Consider the following 21,080-nt stretch of genomic DNA (forward strand, 5'->3'; position numbering starts at 1 on the left):
AAAATGCATGCCATGTCTTACCTCGTCTATTTCTTTGATCCATCGATCTATGCCATCAAATGACCAGCGGTTAGTGATGTCATATACCAAGAGGATTCCCTGTGAGAGAAGAAGTGTGATGGGTGATTATTATGAAATACCAGAACCTGTATCCTGAACAACTGGCATTATGTAACTGATTTCTTGTTATTACAGATGTGAAGTATTAAATCTTGATGGGAAACTGCATGATTCTACAAGTCCCTGCCATAATACAGCCAATATAAGGAGCTGCCTATTACTGTATGGTCTCTGCTCCACTGCAGTGGCGGCGATGCAGGCGCCTGCTAAGGGCCTGAGCAGTTAATGTATACTAAAACGACTCTTAGGTGTACTATGCCATACTTCAAATAACCCTTTATAAACTTACAATCTGCTAATGAATGTGTTAAACCTATTGTCAGTGAAGGTGAACCATGACCCAAGATGCACCACACTAGAAAAGCAATTTTCACTTGTCCACGTAGATGCAAGGTCTGTGTGTACTTTGAAAATTAACTCAAATGTACTTTACCAAAGTACCCACGGACCTTGTTCTTGCTATTTCTGCAGGGCAAGTACACACAAGAACACACAGGCCTATATTTGAAAACATAAATGTATGCGGATATCTTCCCTGACCCAGGGATGGACCTTTTTTTCCATGGGTAGAAATACTAAGGGATACCCCTGTGGATCTACGTGGGTAACTCTTTACTTACTCGACTAAATCCCCTTTGAAAATTGTCCTCCTCAAGTTACAGGGAAATTGATCTTTGAGGGACTCCACATTTTAATTCCCAATTAATAGATTCTATGTTACCTAACCCCACCCTCTGTGTGTGGCCTCTTAAATAAGATCTCAACTAGCTAAGGGGAAGAGCCCTGATATCCAGATCACACAAATATGAAGTATTAAAATAAAAGAGGAGGATGACGGCTAGGAGCAGACAGACTTCTACTACTTGGGGGTCATACAACATTGTGACCCCTATCACTGAACTTTCATTTCATTTTTTTTTTTTTTAATTATTAACCTTTATGCTGGTCCAATTTCACATCATCTCCTCTCTGAACCATGTAAGGAACTCAAGGACAAATTTCTGCACGGGTCATTGCCCAAGATGTCATCTTATATCACCAAACCTCGCACATAGCACCAGTTTATACAGCAAAGGAGTGTAAGAGCAAGTGAAGGAGCACATGTGCAGCTACTGCTGGAAGGCCACGAAGTTTCATATCCACTGGGGATGCCAGAAAGCAGTAGTAAAATTCAGATGGCTGTCAGGGCAAGAACAGATATTAACTTCTGTTCGAATAGTAACGAGAAGCAGGTAAGGAGTATTTATATTCTCTCACCTGCAAAAGAGGATTTGCCTACAAATGTAAAACTTTCTAGAAAGTACGGCGCTAAAATGAATTTTACAGTGAACGTCGCCCTAAAATCCTGCTTTCCTCCTTTTGAGAAGGAAGTGCTGTTATGCATGGGAACATGCTTGGTACTGGGCTCACTCTGATGAGGTCACGGAGGGCTTAAGAGGTCTGCAGTGACTGCAGCCACGTTTCACTGCAAAAAGGAATTTTGTACTTTTCTCAGCAGGCAGTTCCAAGAATCGGTTTCCATAACTTCATTTTTTTTTTTTGTATATCACTATGCGCGGCAACGCAATTCAATATTACCACAGCTCCTGCCGCCTGTGTCTGACATTCAGGTATGTCACCTCCAACCCTACGCACCGGGACTTCATCAGAGCAAGGCTCCCAGTTCTCTGTGGCAAAGTGAGATCCTGTGGCACAACTGCTTAAGAGAGCAGATGTTTGGATGCTGCTGAATCTAGACAAGCCAATGTTATTTTAAAAACACTTTTCAATTTTTAAGCTTTGGAATTTCTTTAAAACTGAAAGTTTTCCAGGCTGCTTCCATGAGTTCATTTTTGCTCCAGATGATATTCCCCTTTCACCATCTCATTCTCATGCCAGCCTATTTCTTGATGCTTCTTTTCTCCTCCTATATTTGATCTCCCTTGGGATCTCCACTCCCAGTCTCTTTCCTGTTTCTCCTCTCTGCGCTCTCCTTTTTAGTACTACCTACCACTATCACTTCTGTTGATCCCTTCCTTCATGGACCTCCACCCTCCATCTCACCTTCCCCCTTTCAAGCATCTCCCCTCTAAGCCCCTTCCTAGCATCTTCTCCCTCTCCTCAACTTTCTTGACCAGGACCTTTCCTCTCCTCCTCCCACCTTCATGAATCTATTCTCCCCCTCCATGCCTCTCTCTTCACATCTTGTGTTCCCCCCCTCCCCATCCTCCTCTCTCTCCAACTGATCATGCCAGTGTCAGGTCGCTCTGCTTTCTAGCGCTGGGTCATGCAGTGCTGGCAAGAACGAGGAAACACTACTGGACTGTGCAGCTCAAGGGGCACTAGTAAACTGAGCAGTACCGCTAGGCAACAGGACCATCACAAATCGGGGTGTGGGAGTAGCTGCAGTGGATGCAGGGGGTGGGGCTGAAAATAGCAGCAAGATGGAGACAGCATTAGCAACGGGGAAAGGGGCAGCTCCTACACCGTGTAAATGCACAATCACTATTTGAAGTTTTCTCCAGATTCAAAATAAGAAAACGATCACGGCAAAAAAAGTCTGTGCACCCTTTCAGTCAGTACTTAGTAGAAATAAGAGTTTCCTGCCGCCAGCTAAGAGTCTTTCCGCGCCTGCTTTTGGAGTTTGCTCCCTGCTCCTCCTTGCAGAGAGCTCTGCTAGCTCAGAAATATTCTTAGCTCTCCCCGCAGGTTTTCAATAACATTCGAGTCAGGGGACTGGGAAGGCCATTCCAGAACCTTCATCTTTCTTTCCTGCTGGGACTTCATGATTGATTTTGAGGCGTTGCAGATCATTGTTTCTCTGAAAAATGTGTTTTGCAGCATTTTTCCTGGTTCGTCATGATTACAAGATATGTAACTGCCATTCCAGTTTGAACCAATTTATTGGTATGAATGAGCCTTTTCCCTCCAATTCTTTAGAGGTTTTTTTTTTTAATGGTTTTATTTTGCAGTTTTACTGAATATTTGATAAGTATATGGGTTACTGATAAAATATTTTGATTATGGTGGACACTTCTTTTGTTTAAATTCAGTTTTTAAATTTATTTTCAATCTATTAAAACCAGCAAATAGCAAGTTTGCATTAAACATTGCAGAAAGATGTTGGGTTTAACTGTGAATATAACAAGTCCAAGGCAGAAGTAATGTGAATAACACAAAAATAATGTTTCTCCTGCTCAATAATGTTTCTATAATTCACAAGCTGCTAAGCACACAAACTATACCAGATTGGGACTTTTTTTTTTTGTAAAGGCACCCTTGCCGCCCCTTTGATGGTCCTAAAAATTGTTTAAAAAATTTTTCAAAAAAAAAAAGGCCCAATCTGGTATAGTTTGTGTGCTAGCAGCTTGTGAATTAGAGAAAAATTCTTGAGCAGAAGAAATGTTATTTCTGGGTTTAACTTTGTGCCATGCAGAGTTTGTAAGAGATTCATTAAAGCATACAGTTTGACCAGGGGTGTCTAAACATTTGCACACAATTATACAATTCTGTGGCTGCTGAATCACAGAAAACTGGAGACCCTGGTTTAGATCTCTAGGAAACTGAGATGACTATCCTCCCGTCACCATGACTTAATGTAAAATGTCTGTCACAAAAACCATCAGCAAATCATCAGTACACCCAAGAGACCGAAACGAGAGGGTAAGGACTTACTTTTTATGCTTCAGTAGTAGACACTATTTTCCTTTTAAGGGAACACTGATTTAGAAGGAAATACTGTTATTCCGACTGAACGTGAAAACTACACTTTCTTTTTTAAGTTTTATGCCCCTTATCTGAGTCAGGAATAGAAGGTTCTACTTTAAATGAAGCCCAATTGCTGGCGCAGAGATTTATAACTGTTACACTTAACCAGCTTCAGTATAGTATGCATGTTGCACAACTCGAGACCGAAGACGCTGCAGGCCTTTCACTGTCACGGTGATTATGAGGTAAAAACATTATCTCTGAATTAAAAGACTGAGATGACCTTCTAAAGTCCTTCAAGGAGTGCACTGTTAGAAAGGGTGGCTTTACTGATAAACGAGGACCAGCTTTCTATCTCATCCCAGTTGTAATCCCAATGCATTTCCTATAGCAAAATTCCAAACTCTAACCACCTCCCTGGTCCCCTGAAAGCACTCCCTACGTTTGAAGACTACAGCAGTCTAAATGTCCTCCATACTAAGGGCCCAATTCATCAAGGTATTTTCCCATAGACCCAGAATGGGAGAGAAACTTTAGTGAATCAGGCAGTAACTTTGAGTTAGGTCCAGTCATTCAACACAGACATATACACACAAAGACAGACATCAGTACTGATGTCGTGATAAGTCTCTCTTCTTCCTATTACTCTGAAGTTAAAAAGATTAGAATCAGTAGCTGTCTCTGTGCAAAATATCACTTTAAAACCAGTTCCACTCAAACAATTATCTCCTCGTGCTGATACCCTAAACGCATTCTAGGCAGAGACCATGGCTCCGACCCATTATTGTTCTTTTCTGTTCAACGTAATACGTTCAGTATGAGTAACACGTTAGTCGGTGCCTGCCTTCACAGAAAGGGCCTTTGGGGCATGAATGTTTAGAACTAGCCCTGAAACTGCCCCTCTTAAAACGTGTTATGCGTACGCCAGATAGCAGCTGTCACTTACACAAATTGGAGCCAGAATGAATGGACAATTACCTCCCTAGTCAGTGGTGAATGCGTTTTGAATGGAGAATCAATATTAGCATTTCTAAGGGGATGCCATTATGTAACAGGACTGGCCTGCACTCAGTACGCTAAGCAATACCTCAGCAGTTCAAGGCACTCCTGGGGCCCCACACAAGCTGTACACCTGACTGAAGGAGCAATTCAAAGCAGCAGGAATAGCGCTCTCTCGCAGGCTATTAATCCAGTGTTCCCCATTTATTTCTCCATTTTACGGCCAAATTCTGTACTGTTTAGTTATATGATCAGTAGCACCACTATTCTACAGGAAAACTAAACGAATCTGTGCACACACATCACAAATATACATTGGGGAGGGAAGAAAAATGTTACCCTTCTGAATTGTCCAGGAGTTCTAAAAAGCAACTGCGTCATTTATAAAATGGCTCAAATATAGTGCTATGAATGGGCAGCAGAGGTTATATGACTGTGCTAAATCCAGCTCATAAAATAAGATTAGGTGAAAAGAAAAATTCCGTAACTCGCCATTTCCTAAGTACAATTGGCCATTCCCGGGTATGCAGTAAGACTGGCATGAACTTCTGGATCCAGGCCATAAGGAACAGGTGAGTTCATCCTGATTTTTAAAGCAGTCTGGGAAGTTTTTCAATAAGAAAATCTTTGAGCTGATATGGGAGTGGGGGTGGACACTAAAAAGAGTTTGATGCTGGATAGATATAAGGCATCCGATTTATGAGGAACAAGCCAAAAAAAACAAAACCCACCCAGTAAACCCTGTAATTAAAACTGCTGTCTTTTCCAAAATCCTAAGAGATAGTGGCATGGCCAGGAATGGGTGGGGGGGGGCGCACAGGGGACGTGGTCTGACCAAAATCTGATCCATCCCGCAGAACTGGTGCAGGAGATCGGGTCCCGGTCAGACAGGCAGCAGGAGGAGAAGAGCAGCGGTGTATCAGCTGTGTCCTCCATCACTGCAGCTCTGCACGAGACATTATACAGCCATGTGGTTCAAAAGCAGCAGCCAGGCCACGTAAAGGCGGCCAGGGCCAGAGACACCAGTCCTGATCAGCACAGGAGGGGTTAAAATGGTGGGAGAAAGGAAGCGAGATGAGGAGGAAAGAGGTTGGACGGGATACAGCTTAGTTGGCCTAGGGGCGGCCCCCCTCCCCACCAAAAAGGCATTCCAGTGCCTCTGAATCAGGCAACACGAAAACAACTTTTGTGGTGTCACACACAGAACTATATCTCACCATCAAAAATGTCTGCTGGCAAACAAACTGAAACCTCCCTTACCACAATGACGAAGGGGCTGCAGTTCTCAACAGTACTAATGACAGAGAATCAAGGTGCAGCTAAAGACGTTAAGATCAATAAATCCAGCCCGAGGGGCCTATTTACTGGTTTTCTCTCATACTGTGTCTACGGGAAAAATGTTTAGTAAATGACCCCCCCTTAGCTCTGAAAGAGCTGATTTCACAAGCAAAGTCACCTCTAAATGCTAAAGTAGCTCCAATTTAAAGACCAAAAAAAAACCAACAACCCAGCATACATTTCATATTCGAAAGGCAGAGCAGATAAATTTAAATAAAACAAAATCAACTGCAGAATTTTAGAACTCTAGAAAAATTCACTATTAAACAATAGAGGGGATAGTCCAGTCAAAAAGTCTGAGATTAATAGCAGACTTTAAGGCAAGGAATCACTTATTGTACAATAGTGAGAGAATAGGATAGCCAAATATTTAGGATTAGCAGCTTTTAAAAGACAAAACAAGGAGAGAATTAAAATATAGTCTGTAAAGCACTTAGAAATATAGAGTGCTGAAATTTCTCTTGTGTAATATAACATAAGAATTGCCATAAAGGGTCAGACTGAGGGTCTATCAAGCCCAGTATCCTGTCTCCATCAGTGACCAATCAAGGTCACAAGTACCTGGCAGGATCCCAAACAGTAAATAGATCCCATGCTGCTACTGCGCAGTAATAAGTAGTGGCTATTAAGTCTACTTGGCTTGCAACAGTTTATGGACTCCTCTCCCAGAACTTGTCCAAACCTTTTTTAAACCCAGCTAAGCTAACTGCTTTAACACATCCTCTGGCAATGACGTCCAGAGCTTATTTGAGTGTTGAGTGAATATAGCTGCACACCAAAATTGTGGTCTCAGATCTGGCTGTATCTAGCTTTCCCAGCACCTTTGGTTCAATGGCTCCTCCCACAATAAGGACAGATAGAAAAGTAAATCAACCTTTGTTTCCAAGGAGCAGATTTAACAAGTCAAGTCACCTCTAAATACTAAAGCAGCACCTAATTAAAGGCCAAAAAACAGAGTAAATTTTTTTATTCTCAAAATGTAGAAAAGAAAAAAATTAAAACAGATTCAACAAGCAGTCAGCTCTAAAAAGTTAAAGCTGCAGCTATTTAAAGGAAAAGAAATAGGGCAAAAATTAATTTTAAAAGCCTGGTCTTACTGCACTTTCTGGTAACTGTAAAGCACACTCAGGGCACACGTATGCTCTTATACCTAGTCATGGTTTATTGTGGCCATACAGGGTCAGATCCTCCATTAGGCAAACTAGACAAGGATGCCAACATTTTGGCGGGTGGCAAAAACCCTGTAAACTTCCAGGTGCAGCTACCCATTTATCAGGCACAGCACCACAAGAGAGAAAGGAATAGATGCTGGATAGATGAAGGTGGTGGCAAAAGAGAGGACGTTAAGTGGGTGGGGGATTGTGGAGAAAGTGTGCTGGGTGGCTGGAGAGAGAGAGAGAGAAATGGACAAGCGGTGGAGGTAAGGAGAGGGAAACGATTCTGGGATGGGAGGCAGTGAACACAGAGGGATGCTGGGCACTGCAAAAAATAGACAAAGACTGGGTGATGCTGGTGTGCTAAGCGGGGAGCGAAAGAGGGTGCTGGGGGAGAAGAGAGGAGAGATGCTGGGCATTATGGAGAGGGGACACAAGCCCTAGCAGATAACGAGAGGAGAGCGAGAGGTGTATGCTGAACGGGGTGTGAGAGAGAGAGAGCTGCCGCTAACAGGTGAGTGTGTACGGGAGAAGCGCAAGATTGAAAGTTTGCCCAGGTCGTTTAATAGCCCTGTACCAGCCCTGCATACATAAATGGGATAGCAACGGGTAAGCAAGAAAATCTTCATCACCCAGGACCAATGGAAACATTAAGCACTAAACTGTGTGAGAACAATTTTATACCTACACATTGCCCTGTCCGGTTTAAATCAGCAGTAGTAGGAACAAGATAACTGGAACACTAAATCCTCTCTTTTTCTGAAAATAAAGATAATGTTGAGTTTTAAACGCATTCCTAGGGCATGCTATTTTTAACCTAGCCTTGAGGGCTGCCACCTTTCTTTTCGTCTGAAAAGAGCTTTCCAAGGGGCAGGGACGTCCCCTCCTACCCTGCATTAGTGTGGCACGCTTCAAATAGCATCACTTTCCTTGCACAGCTCAATGGAGAGACTGTAAAGAGAGCCATCAAACAAGACCTCTTGGAGCCCTCGCGCCTCAGCTATCCATTACAGCACACACAAACAGCGTTTTAAGAAGAAACAACCACGGAGGTTTTAAAAGGTTAAAATACGAAGAAATGGAGGAGTAAGAGAAAATAACTGGAATGGCCCCTGGGTCCGGGAAGATGAGCGGTAGACCGAGGCGGTATAAGTGTTGGGTTTAAAGTCAGATAAAACATTATTTTGGAACGTAGTGTGTTCTTACAGCCGGGAGCACTCTTGGTCAATGCATCTTCTGCTCTTTGAGTAAACCCTATGTGAATGAAGAGACATAACTGCAAGTACTGCTGTGCACATTAAAACAATTCAAAAATAACTGCATGCTTAGCAATTACTAAAAGTGGAGTTACAATTTTCTTGTTTTTAATTGTAAATGAGACGATGTGATCAGAGGCCGGTCCTACATGACGGGGCTCCCCTCCCCCTTCCGCTGCCAACCCAGAGTAGTTATCTCAGCTCTGCTTTTTTCTGCCGTCAGAGCAAGCTCGATTACTGCTGATAGACAGATGCTTCCCAGGTTTGGAGGGAAGTCTCGAGTTTCCTCCTTGTATTATACAAAGCTTTTTCCCAGTTTTTCTTATGTCCCAATTTTAATTATTTCATTTCTGTCAGGGTTGAGGTTTCCATTTTCAAGTTATCTCATTAGGCTTTTTCCCGCAATAATCAATGCAATATCAAACAAGCATTTTCTGCTGAAATCTATCCAGTCTTTCTTTAGCTGGCATGGGTAGTACACAACTTTTAGTTTCATGCCAATAGTTTTAAATATATTTTCTGTCTTTTACCGTGTTCTGCAGCATTAAACCATGCCTTTAAGAGAGTCCAGTTTCATGCCTTCCAATTCTACACAGGTTGAAGCATTAAGACCAGGACAGTCTGTAAAGCATTTAGTAACTGAATTGTGCATGCCTTATTTTAAGGGATATTTTCCATATTCTGTATCTATGGGAATTGTTTCACCAATCTCCCTTCCCATTTGGATTTCATTTTCTCCAATGGTTTGCCTCACTATGCATTAAAACCTTATAAACATCTGGGGGGGTTGTTGCAATGGTTGTTGATCCTGCAGTTTTGGGGTCTGCATATGTTGGGTTCCTCCTCCTTCACTTTCATTCAGGGCTACCTACCATTTTCTCAGCTCAAGGGAAATCAGAGGCAGGGTGTAGGGTCTAGTAGCCATAGTAATCTTGGTCCAGTTACATTGTCCTCTCTGCTTGAGTTCTCCATTTTTGATGCCTCAATAAGCATTTTATCGATTTATTCCTCATTCTCCCAGATGTTTCTCAGTCTTGCCACCTCCTCCAATCTTAATAGCTTGTCTCACATCAAATACTATTTCTTTCATAAGAACATAAGAAATTGTCATGCTGGGTCAGACCAAGGGTCCATCAAGTCCAGCATCCTGTTTCCAACAGTGACCAATCCAGGCCATAAGAACCTGGCAAGTACCCAAAAACTAAGAAGATCCCATGCTACTGATGCAATTAATAGCAGTGGCTATTCCCTAAGTAAACTTGATTAATAGCCGTTAATGGACTTCTCCTCCAAGAACTTATCCAAACCTTTTTTGAACCCAGTTACACTAACTGCACTAACCACATCCTCTGGCAACAAATTCCAGAGCTTTATTGTGTGTTGAGTGAAAAAGAATTTTCTCCGATTAGTCTTAAATGTGCTACTTACTAACTTCATGGAATGCCCCATATTCCTTCTATTATTCAAAAGTGTAAATAACCGAGTCACATCTACTCGTTCAAGACCTCTCATGATCTTAAAGACCTCTATCATATCCCCCCTCAGCCATCTCTTCTCCAAGATGAACAGCCCTAACCTCTTTAGTCTTTCCTCATAGGGGAGCTGTTCCATCCCCTTTATCATTTTGGTCGCCCTTCTCTGTACCTTCTCCATCGCAATTATATCTTTTTTGAGATGCGGCGACCAGAATTGTACACAGTATTCAAGTTGCGGTCTCATCATGGAGCGATACAGAGGCATTATGACATTTTCTGTTTTATTCATCATTCCCTTCCTAATAATTCCTAACATTGTCTGCTTTTTTGACTGCTGCAGCATACTCCCCTTACCCCCCCACCCCAGAATACATCCTCAACTTGTATTTTCAAAAATGTATGATATTATTGTATATAGCTTCAATTGTTCTCAAGTTCTGAACTTATAGTGTTATATTGTTTATGATCTGCTGTTCCTACCATCTGCGTTCCTATCATTCCTCCCTCACCTCTAGCTCCCTGCCCCCCATCTTCTCCCCTCCCACGTTCATTGTAATTTTCCTTTCATTCAGTTCTTTGTAAAACCGGTGTGATGTGTTCTACGAATATCGGTAAATAAAAGTTCATAAAATAAAATAAAATAAACTGAGCTGACGATTTTAAAGTATTATCCACTATGATGCCTAGATCTTTTTCCTGGGTAGTAGTTCCTAATATAGAACCTAACATAGTGTAACTACAGCAACGGTTATTTTTCCCTATATGCAACACCTTGCACTTGTCCACATTAAATTTCATCTGCCATTTGGATGCCCAATCTTCCAGTCTTGCAAGGTCCTCCTGTAATGTATCACAATCCGCTTGTGATTTAACTACTCTGAATAATTTTGTATCATTCGCAAATTTGATAACCTCACTCGTCGTATTCCTTTCCAGATCATTTATAAATATCTTGAAAAGCACCAGTCCAAGTACAGATCCCTGAGGCACTCCACTGTTTACCCTTTTCCACTGAGAAAATTGACCATTTAATCCTACTCTTTGTTCCTGTCTTTTAACCAGTTTGTACTCCACGAAAGGACATTGCCTCCTATCCCATGACTTTTTAGTTTTTGTAGAAGCCTCATGAGGGACTTTGTCAAACGCCTTCTGAAAATCCAAATACACTACATCTACCGGTTCACCTTTATCCACATGTTTATTAACCCCTTCAAAAAAGTGAAGCAAATTTGCTAGGCATTCATCAATGCCTTTTTGCTTTGTCTGATTTCCACTCTCAAACCAATCCTATAGATATTTCAGATGCTGCCTCTCCCAGCCATTGATTGGCTCCAAATCATTTTGCCTTTAAAATGCCTAATTGTCAAGGTTACAGATGCTCCTTTTGCATGTCTTTGGCATTAACATTTATATTGGCAACTAAGTAATTAAGAATCTCAAAATATCTCTCCTTATTAATTACATCAAGTAATTTCCCCTACCTACTGCTTTAATATATTCATTTGAGAAACATAAATGTAGCTACAAAAAGAGACCCAGGAATAAGAACAAGACAAGACAGTAGATCTAATAAATCAGCAAGCTGATATTTGAGCAATCTGGTTAATGGTGCTGATTCAGTTTCACTTTTCTGGGCCACAGTTTTTTTAAGTACTGATAGCGCTAGAGCATGGTTGGACAGTGCAGGGCTTGCAAATTAAACTTGGCTCCTAGATGGATTCTGACATTTGCACTAAGTGCCTTAGCAGCTTGCCAAAGAAAAGTTAAGCGTCGCCTCTTTACGAAGGAAGAAGTGATCAGCTTACTTGGCAAGGAAAGCTACTCTGGTATTAAAATTAAAGAGCCATGGACAGATCAATGGAGCCCCCTCAGCTTTTAAAGCTTGAAAATGTTGTCAGAAACATAACACAAGAAGCTCTTCACTGAAATTGTAAATGGCTTTGCAGATGTGCAAACCCCAGTAGGATTACAATCACATACACTGGGCTAAATCCCCTCTCACATTCTGAGCAAATCACTTCACATTAGTTGAATACATACAAGAGGCAGTGTCATTATTTGTTAATAAATGGAGTAAACTGTTCTCCTTTTATTGTTAAATGCATTCCAAATAGAGCAGAGTTACTTACCTATAACAGGTGTTCTCCAAGGACAGCTGGATGACATCTGTTGAAGCCCAGCATGGAAAATGTATATCAAAGTTTCTAGAACTGACTGTGCCTCACTGAGCATGCCATTATGCTACGTATCCATGCAGGGTCCTTTCAGTCTTGTAGCAAATTAAATAAAGAAACCAAGGGGAGGTGGGTAAGTTTCATGAGGACTGACATCCTGCGGTCCTCGGAAAACACCTGTTACAAATCAGCAACTCTGCTTTCTCCAAGCAATATGGCAGTTCTCTCACATGGGGAATCCCTAGCTACAGGTTTCCCCTTTTTTCATTGGGAGCAGCAACAAGTGCCACTACATAAATATCGGGCACTACAATATTTGTTAGCAACAAGCCTCTTTCATTTTATACTTATCTTATGATATGTAGCCCGGAATAAAAACAGGCACTAGCGGAGCCTGCACTTAAATACTATAGCTGTGTTGACGTCATCACTCGGGGCCACGGCTAGGTTCCCGCCACGGTCCCTACTTAAACAGTGATCTGCATGCCTAGGGAGGGGCACGGTGCCATGTAGCAGCGTCTCTCCGCGGGCCACACGGAGAGGCCCAACGAGAAGTGGTGGCAGGACCGGGAACGCCAGGGACAGAGGAGGAACCAGAGGCTGGAGTCACTGTAGAAAGGTGAGGGGGCCGTGCCGCAGGTCTGCAGCAGACGGCACGCGTAACACGCAGGTCCGGCCAGTCTCTACCCAGGAAGAAAGGGACAGCTTTGCTTACTACTCTCTCTGCCAATAAACAAATAAAGCGATTTAGACTGTCTTCTTGGTGCCATACCAGGATGTACACAGTAAAAATCAATTGGAAACTCTTGCCTCTCTGATTTTTTGTTTGTTATAAATCCCGAATCCCTCCCCCGCCCTTTGATGCCTTGACCGTGTATGCATATTCTCTTAACGAAACGCTGTATCTCACGGCCTGCTGAATATATTGGTTGGGAATAGTAGGAACTGAGGTTAGGGCTATTCAGCTTGGAGAAGAGACGGCTGAGGGGGGATATGATAGAGGTCTTTAAGATCATGAGAAGTCTTGAACGAGTAGATGTGACTCGGTTATTTACACTTTTGAATAATAGAAGGACTAGGGGGCATTCCATGAAGTTAGCAAGTAGCACATTTAAGACTAATCGGAGAAAATTCTTTTTCACTCAACGCACAGTAGATCTCTGGAATTTGTTGCCAGAGGATGTGGTTAGTGCAGTTAGTGTAGCTGGGTTCAAAAAAGGTTTGGATAAGTTCTTGGAGGAGAAGTCCATTAACGGCTATTAAGTTTACTTAAGGAATAGCCACTGCTATTAATTGCATCAGTAGCATGGGATCTTCTTAGTGTTTGGATAATTGCCAGGTTCTTGTGGCCTGGTTTGGCCTCTGTTGCATACAGGATGCTGGGCTTGATGGACCCGTGGTCTGACCCAGCATGGCAATTTCTTATGTTCTTATGAAGGATAGCGCCTCTGGGCATAGCTGTAAGCAATCGGTCGAGTATAGCTAGAGTGGGGCCCGGATCATGAAATTCGGGTCCATTGCAGGTCTCTGTCCAGTCTGTTAGCCTTTCCCCGTGTGGGTGCGGAGGGAAGTGTTTCTGACCCAGGGTTGCAGGAGGCGGCTAGCTGGGTGGTATTATGTCATATCTAAAGCCTCCTGTGTCAGGGGAGTCAAGTGGCTTTGAATTGGTTTCCAGACAGCTGACATAATCTGTAAGTGTTTAGGAGAATGCATTTTAGCCGAGAGGAATTCTTGGGTATAAAGTCGAATCGTTTGTTGATGCCAAAGATTCAAAGTCGGAGTCGGGTGTTTCCAGTGGGCTAATATAGCTTTCTTGCCCATAAGTCCCATTTTCTTAATCAGCAACACACTGTTTGGGCCCAACGTGTCCTTAAAAAATGGCTGAGTCCCGAAAAGAGCCACGTGTTGAGGTCCATCAGGATGGGGTGTCCTATCGCCTGGGAAACGAAGTGGTTGACCTGAGTCAAGAAATGTTGAATCTTAGGGCAGGTCCAGAACATATGAAAATAATCTCCTGATGTGCTGTGGCATTTGGGGCAGAAGTCAGAGGGAGCTTGCCTGGCCTTGTAAGCTCTGCAGGGGGTCCAATAGTAAAACCATAAAAACTTGAAGTGGGTTTCATGAAGGAGAACATTTTCTGAGACCTCGAGTGTGTCAGAAAAGCAAAGTCGAAAGTCGGTGAGGGGCAAGTTGAAAAGTGGCCACTCTTTCCAGCGTGCAAATAAGAGCCCCAACCCCTCCTCTGGGACTTCATTCACAAGGGCACGGCGAAATGCGGCTATGGAGGGTTTCCGTCTATGTTTGGCTGAATCTATAATCCTCCGAAGCATTAACGTCGATGGCGTTTCCCTGAGTGCCCCCCCCCCCCCCCGCCCCGCTGGGTGATAAAGTGTCTAATCTGTAGATAAGTGTAGAAATGCTGTTTGGGTAAGCGATACGTTTCTTGAAGGTTTTCAAAACTCAGCATCTGCTGGGTGAGGGGGGAAACAGTTGGTAAACATAACACAGCCCCTTTGACCTCAAGACATCAAAAACGGAGCCTTTTAGTCCTGGGGTGAATAAAGGATTGCCTCTAAGATGTAGTAGAGGTGTCAAGGGAGACGGGTGACCCAATTGCTTACAAAGACTAGACCAAGCCTTCCTGCCCACTTCTATTAAGACTTGGGATTTTAGATTAGGGGACAGCGCTTGTATTGGAGACTGAAGTGTATAGTTAAGAGAGCGGAGGCCATACCAGTGCGCAAGCTGTGTATAAGGTAGGTAATCTGAGGTATTGCTAATGTCTCACATCTAGCGTAACATGCAAGCTAGATTATATTGTTTAAGGTTCGGGCAGCCTAATCCTCCTTGGAGCAGAGGCCTATATAGGATACGTAGCGGGAGCCTGCTTGTCCTTCCAGACAGAGGATCCTATCTAGAACCAAGTGGTCTCTTTTGGAGATCCACAATGGGCCCATTTGAAGAATGTACAGCTATTTAGGAATGATCATCATTTGGTAGAGGCGTATTTTCCCCCAAAGGGAAAGTGGGAGGTGGCTCCAATTGTCCAGCGCTTTTGAAGTTGTGTCTATAAGGGGAGAAACATTCATAGAATATAATTTATCCAAAGCGGCTGGGATTCGTATTCCTAGATACTTCATGGCTCCTGAAACCCATTTTAACGGGAAAGGTCCGGGCCAATGGTATTTGAGGTTGCCACAGACATCTAATGTCTCGGATTTGTCTCGTTTATCTTTAATCCTGCAAAGCTGCCGAAAGTCTGTTGTAGTTCTAGTAATAAAGGAAGAGATGTTAGTGGGGATGTTAGAAATATTAAGATGTCGTCCGTGAAGGCCGCCATTTTGAAGGGATGGGCCGCCGGGGAAAAACCGGCAATTTCACAGGATGATTGTATTTTCCGGATTAAGGGGTCGATTGACAAAATGTACAGTAAGGGGGAGAGTGGGCAGCCTTGCCAGACTCCTCGCTTTATGGTTACCGGGTTTGATTTTGCACCAATTGGCTAAAATGTGGGATTGTGGGTTAAGGTAGAACAGTTTAATGAAAGTTAAGATGTCACCTCGAAATCTGAATTTTCACAAAACTGAAAATAAATATGGCCAGGAGACCCTATCAAAGGCCTTTTCGGAATCAACCGAACGACGGTATATAAAACTCGATAAATAAATAAATAAATATTGCTATAGCAGGAATTTTATTTTGTTGACAGACCTGAATTGCAGAGAGGAGCGTCATGATGTGTGAGCTCGCCTTGACAAAACCTTTCTGCGGGAGGGAGATCAGACCGCCTAAGACAGCACTGATTCTGTTCGCTAAGACTTTAGCTAATATTTTACAGTCACAATTTAGTAAGGATATGGGTCGGTATGATGCAGGGTTTTGGAGGGTCTTTACCGGGTTTAGCCAAAATTGTAATATGTGCGGTGTTGAAGCAGGGCGGGAAGGAACTGTTAGATAGGGCATTCGTGAACATGTCTGTCTTGGAAGTGGTAACTTGGAACTTGAGTATTTTAAAGTAATCATATGAGAACCCATAGGATCCGGGGGATTTCCCGGGCTGACTCTCGGAGATCACTTTAAGGATCTTGAAAGTTTGCAGGAGACGGTTCAAAAAGGATAGACGTTCCTTGGTTAAGGTTGGCAGTACCAAGTCTTGAAAAAATTCCTCCTTCTCCTTCACCTCACCCATTGCATCATCTGTGTAAAATTGTTTGAAGGCTTCACAGATGCCCTCTGTGGAAGTGACAGATTCCCTAGAGGGAAGCTGAATACGGGCTATCACGGTTTTCCTCCGGGCTCCCCTCACTGCATTCACAAGAAATTTCTCCCTGCTTTGTTGCCGTATCGGAAAAAATTATGTTCCGATACTTGCAAAGTTTGTTGGGCCCTCCTATGAAGGTACAAATTGAGGCTAACACTGAAGTATACTTCTGTTTATGTTCGAGGGTTGGGGAGCGAATGAGCTGGTCTTTGATTTTACGTAAAAGAGACTCTAGATGTAGTATGGTCTTAAGGATTTTTTTCCTACGATTAATAAAATGAGATAATCTCGCCTCTCATCACTGCTTTCCTAGTTTCCCATAGCAAGGAAGGGTTAGAAGTGTGTTGCCGATTATGAAACATGAATTCTTCCCACTTATTTTCAGGAAAGTGTGGAATCTGGGGTTTGAGCTCAAATAACTGCAGAACCACCACATATTCAGGGGGCTGCTGTGGCCTAGCTCAACCCATACCGGGGAGTGGTCAGATATGACTTTTTATCCAATTTCCGCACGGGTTACGTTTGGAAAAATATTTTGGGAGATTAGGATATAATCAATTCTAGATAAGGAGTTAGAGGCCCTCGAAACATGGGTATAATCTTTTTCTCCTGGGTGGAGGATCCTCCAATAGTCTATCAGTCCTAACTGTTGGCTAAGAAAGATTGAACCCTTCTGTTTAAGCATAACCCCTCTTTCCTTGGGTGGGCATTTATCGATGGAGGGGTCTGCCGCCCAGTAGAAATAGGTCCCCTTGGGTATGAGTAATTAACATCCGGGCAATCTGGGAAAAGAAGACTTGGGAATATTCATTGGGGGCGTAGATGTTACAAATTGACACTTCCCATTCAGTCAGAAGCCCCTGGATGAAGATGTATCTGCCCTCCTGGTCAGAAAAAACCTGCTGTAACTTAAAATTTAGCTGCTTATGAATTAAGATAATTACCCCTCCTTTCTTACCCTTGGCTGGGAAATAATGACAGGAGCCCACCCAATCACGGCATAACTTTTCGCTTTCAATGGCAGAGAGGCGGGTTTCTTGCAGACAAGCTATGGAAGCCCTTCCTCTCTAACTGTTGCAGATTTTTTTTTCCTTTTTGTAAGGGTTCCCAGCCCATTAACATTCCATGTAAAGAGCCGTGTTTTATTCATCTTGTACTATGGGGGGAACTTGCACATATTCCAGTAATACTTCGACAGGACAGTGGGGCTCCCAGTTGACCCCACCGCTTTGGCAAAAACAAAAGCCCAGATGCGGTCCCAAGCTGTGACCGGACCCACCCTGCAATATTGTATAGGTGACACACTATCCCACTGTTAACCTGATAGGCTAGAGAGAACCATGAACAGTGTAACATACAGAATATGCAAATACAGAACATGCAATTTCAGAAAATCAACCCTCCCTTCCCTCCCCCCTCTAAGATCCCAATGTTAACAATAAAGTTCCCCATAATATATAGGGAAATGGAGTCGTGTGATTACTGTGGTCGGGCGCCACACCCCACCAGAGGAAGCTTTGAATGGCCCCCTCTCCCTTTGGTGGGCCCTCATTTTGGAAGGGTGAGTAGGTCCACCTGCGCTAATATGGGAGAGGGATATCTGGTAAGGAAAAACAACCACCCACTGAACTCGGGGAATAACTCTGTGCCCCGTCCTAGGAGTATTTCCGCAGCCCTGGCTTCTCAGCAATGGGTTATTGCGGTCCCCAGAAGCATGACCGGTTCAAATTGGTACGGCCACCCCCCCCAGAAAGAGAAAAAAAATGGCTAATAATGGGTATAGCAAAGAACTCCAAATGAGCCCAAATCAGCGTAAGATGTCCATGTTAGGCAAATTCAGTCCCGGGGCTGTTCGCAGCAATAAGGAGGATGGGTACAGGGAAGACTTCTTCCTGGTTGCTCTTCTGGCCGTTTGGGTCAATCAAAATTACAAACACTGTCCTTTTGGCGATGCACATAACCACATGGGCCCATCTACCCGTGCCCCAACCTCCGTAGAGAGCACTTGCCGGGGGAAGGAAAGAAAAACGGAAGAATGTGTGTGGCAGTTCAGGATCCTCTGGTCAGCAGCCCATCAAGAAAGGCTTGTGCTTCCCCTGGGACATCAAAGGTCTTAATTTGGCAGTCGTGCCAAATCCTTAGTTTCGCCGAGTAGTTGAGTGCGAATTTAATCTGCCTCTTGAATAAGTTGGAACAGACCGGGGAGAATGCCTTCCTTAAGGCTCCTGGTTTAGCAGAGTAGTCTTGCATTATTCTAATGCGATGATTTTGATATTCCAGATTGGGGAATTTCCTGGCCGCTTGGGTGATTTTAGCCTTGTACGCAATGCTAAGAAGCTTTGCAAGGACGATGTGTGGTCTCTCGGAGAAAGTTCTTTTTTACTGAACGCACAATTAAACTCTAGAATTTGTTGCCAGAGGATGTGGTTAGTGCAGTTAGTATAGCTGTGTTTAAAAAAGGATTGGATAAGTTCTTGGAGGAGAAGTCCATTACCTGCTATTAAGTTCACTTAGAGAATAGCCACTGCCATTAGCAATGGTAACATGGACTAGACTTAGTTTTTGGGTACTTGCCAGGTTCTTAATGCCTGGATTGGCCACTGTTGGAAACAGGATGCTGGGCTTGATGGACCCTTGGTCTGACCCAGTATGGTATTTTCTTATGTTCTCATCTGTGGATTGTTTTACACCCAAACGGTGAGCTCTCTCAATATGCAGTTGATCATGGAGCTCCGATAAGGCCAGTGCCTCGGGGAGCCATGTTTCAAATAATTCCCCCAGTTTGAAGTCCTCTATTGGTTCTGGAAATCCGAGAAACCGTAGATTCGAGCACCTGGATCTGTTTTCGAGATCCTCCAGTTTTGCTGCTTGCTTTTCTATAATTTTCTCAAGTGCGACCATTTTCCGCATGGTTTGTAGGGAGCTGTCCTCAAGCACAGACACCCACCCCTCCACCTGTTCCATTCGGGGCCCCACTTCCTCCATCGCCGATTTCACGGCCGCCAATTGTGTCGCAATACCGGCTAGCTTTTCATCAAGAGCCGATCTTATCATTTCTTTGATTTCTGATGACATGTGTTCGGAAGGGCTGGTTCTGCTGCTCGCTCTTTCGCCGTGGGTATCAGCACCATCTTGTCTTCAGGGGGTCGGGTCTTTTCTCTGTCTTGTTTACCTCCCTGGAGCGGCATGGTCTGTGGCGATTTATTCATATAATTGGTTATCGACATATGGCAGAGTGAAAATAAGCAATTTCTCTCTTCTGCGGGTCAGATTAGTCTTTGAAAGGGTGTGTGGTGGCTGTGCGGCGCCCGGAGCTAGGGAAGACACGTCTTGCCCAGCCCAGCCACATCACATGACTCCATCTCATGAATTTTTAAGGAGCCTCTTCTGGTCTGCAAAGGGTGCAGACCTCATTATAATGAGTCCTTTCCTTTAGTAATTTGGATTTTTTTTTTTATATATAAAAGAGAAAGTAAATACATTTCTGTTCTTCAATCTACATTCTCTTGGTTTCTGTCCTCTACCAATCTCTTTCATTTCCTTATGGTCATTGCCATTCTTTCCTTTAAGCTTGTAAGAGGATCTAGGAACAGGTACAGGCAGCCACCTCCTACCCACTCTTACAATCTCAGAGGAAAAACTGATGGAGAAAAGGTGAGACTTGGGGAGGACAGATGAAGAGGGGGAGAGAGACTGAGATATAAAGAGAAGAGAGATAAAAAGGAAAGACTGAAGGAGGAAGAGATTGAACTTTTCTGCAGGAACAACTCATCAAAACAATCCTACCTCTACTCAGAAATATGGAACAAAAGAATATATTTCTAAAAAATTCTCTCCCTCTGTTTCCAGCAAGATTCCCCCACCTCCCATCATTTCTGTAGTCAGGTGCAGCACTCTCAGGGGACAGCTGCTTTCAGACAGAGCAGCTGGTGTGCATTTCTTCTTAAGGGTCTCATTTGAGGTGCTCTATCATTAGCAGTGTCTCATTAAAATGGAAGCTTTTGATCAGAAGAACAGTAAGGGAGTTGCCAACTGTGCCAACATCTGCTTATCGATGGCAGGTGGTATGAGAAGAAAACCACTAAAGCTCTTGAATGAGCAGTGCAGAGAGTCTCATATGATATAATCAGCAGGGAGCGTTTCGGTCTTGTATGCTTAGAGGCAGTGTGGGAATTACCATTTCCACTTCAAGCCTTAACCTCCTATTCCCAAAGTTTCCTCTTGTGCAAGGCTCCTCTATCTTGCTTAGCCTTCAGCTAGACTCCTTCAGTTTTCCTTATACAGGGGGGCAGTAATGCAAAGAATTAGATCTTAAACATGCTTAAAACTATGCATGGGCAATCTAATCAAATCTCCGTGATGGCATATAAATGATTTTCCTACTTTTTTGGTAGTGGGGAGAGTTGATAAGTATTTAAATGCACATCCACCACTATTTTATTTTGGAAATTTATTTAATTTCCTTATACTACCACAGCAGATTGTCTACTCTTATCTACATTCATTCTGTGACCATGCTGAATACACAATTTAAAAAAAAACAAAAAAACAAAATGCATTTTTAAATTCTGTTTTAACTGTCATCTATTCATTTTTAGGTATTTAGTGAACTGATG

At 43.2% G+C, this 21,080-nt stretch overlaps 1 protein-coding gene across 1 annotated transcript in view; it reads right to left on the reverse strand.

Annotated features, from left to right (window-relative positions):
* Nucleotides 1-21,080, reverse strand: part of RAB40C (RAB40C, member RAS oncogene family) — a 141,100-nt gene that overhangs the window by 34,004 nt on the left and 86,016 nt on the right. Inside the window, exon 5 of the mRNA XM_029576618.1 lies at nucleotides 22-99. Within this exon, the coding sequence (XP_029432478.1) occupies nucleotides 22-99 (78 nt within the window). The remainder of the gene's footprint in view (nucleotides 1-21; nucleotides 100-21,080) is intronic.

The sequence above is a fragment of the Rhinatrema bivittatum genome, chromosome 14 (assembly GCF_901001135.1).
Source record: "Rhinatrema bivittatum chromosome 14, aRhiBiv1.1, whole genome shotgun sequence".
NCBI classification, from domain to species: Eukaryota; Metazoa; Chordata; class Amphibia; order Gymnophiona; family Rhinatrematidae; genus Rhinatrema; species Rhinatrema bivittatum.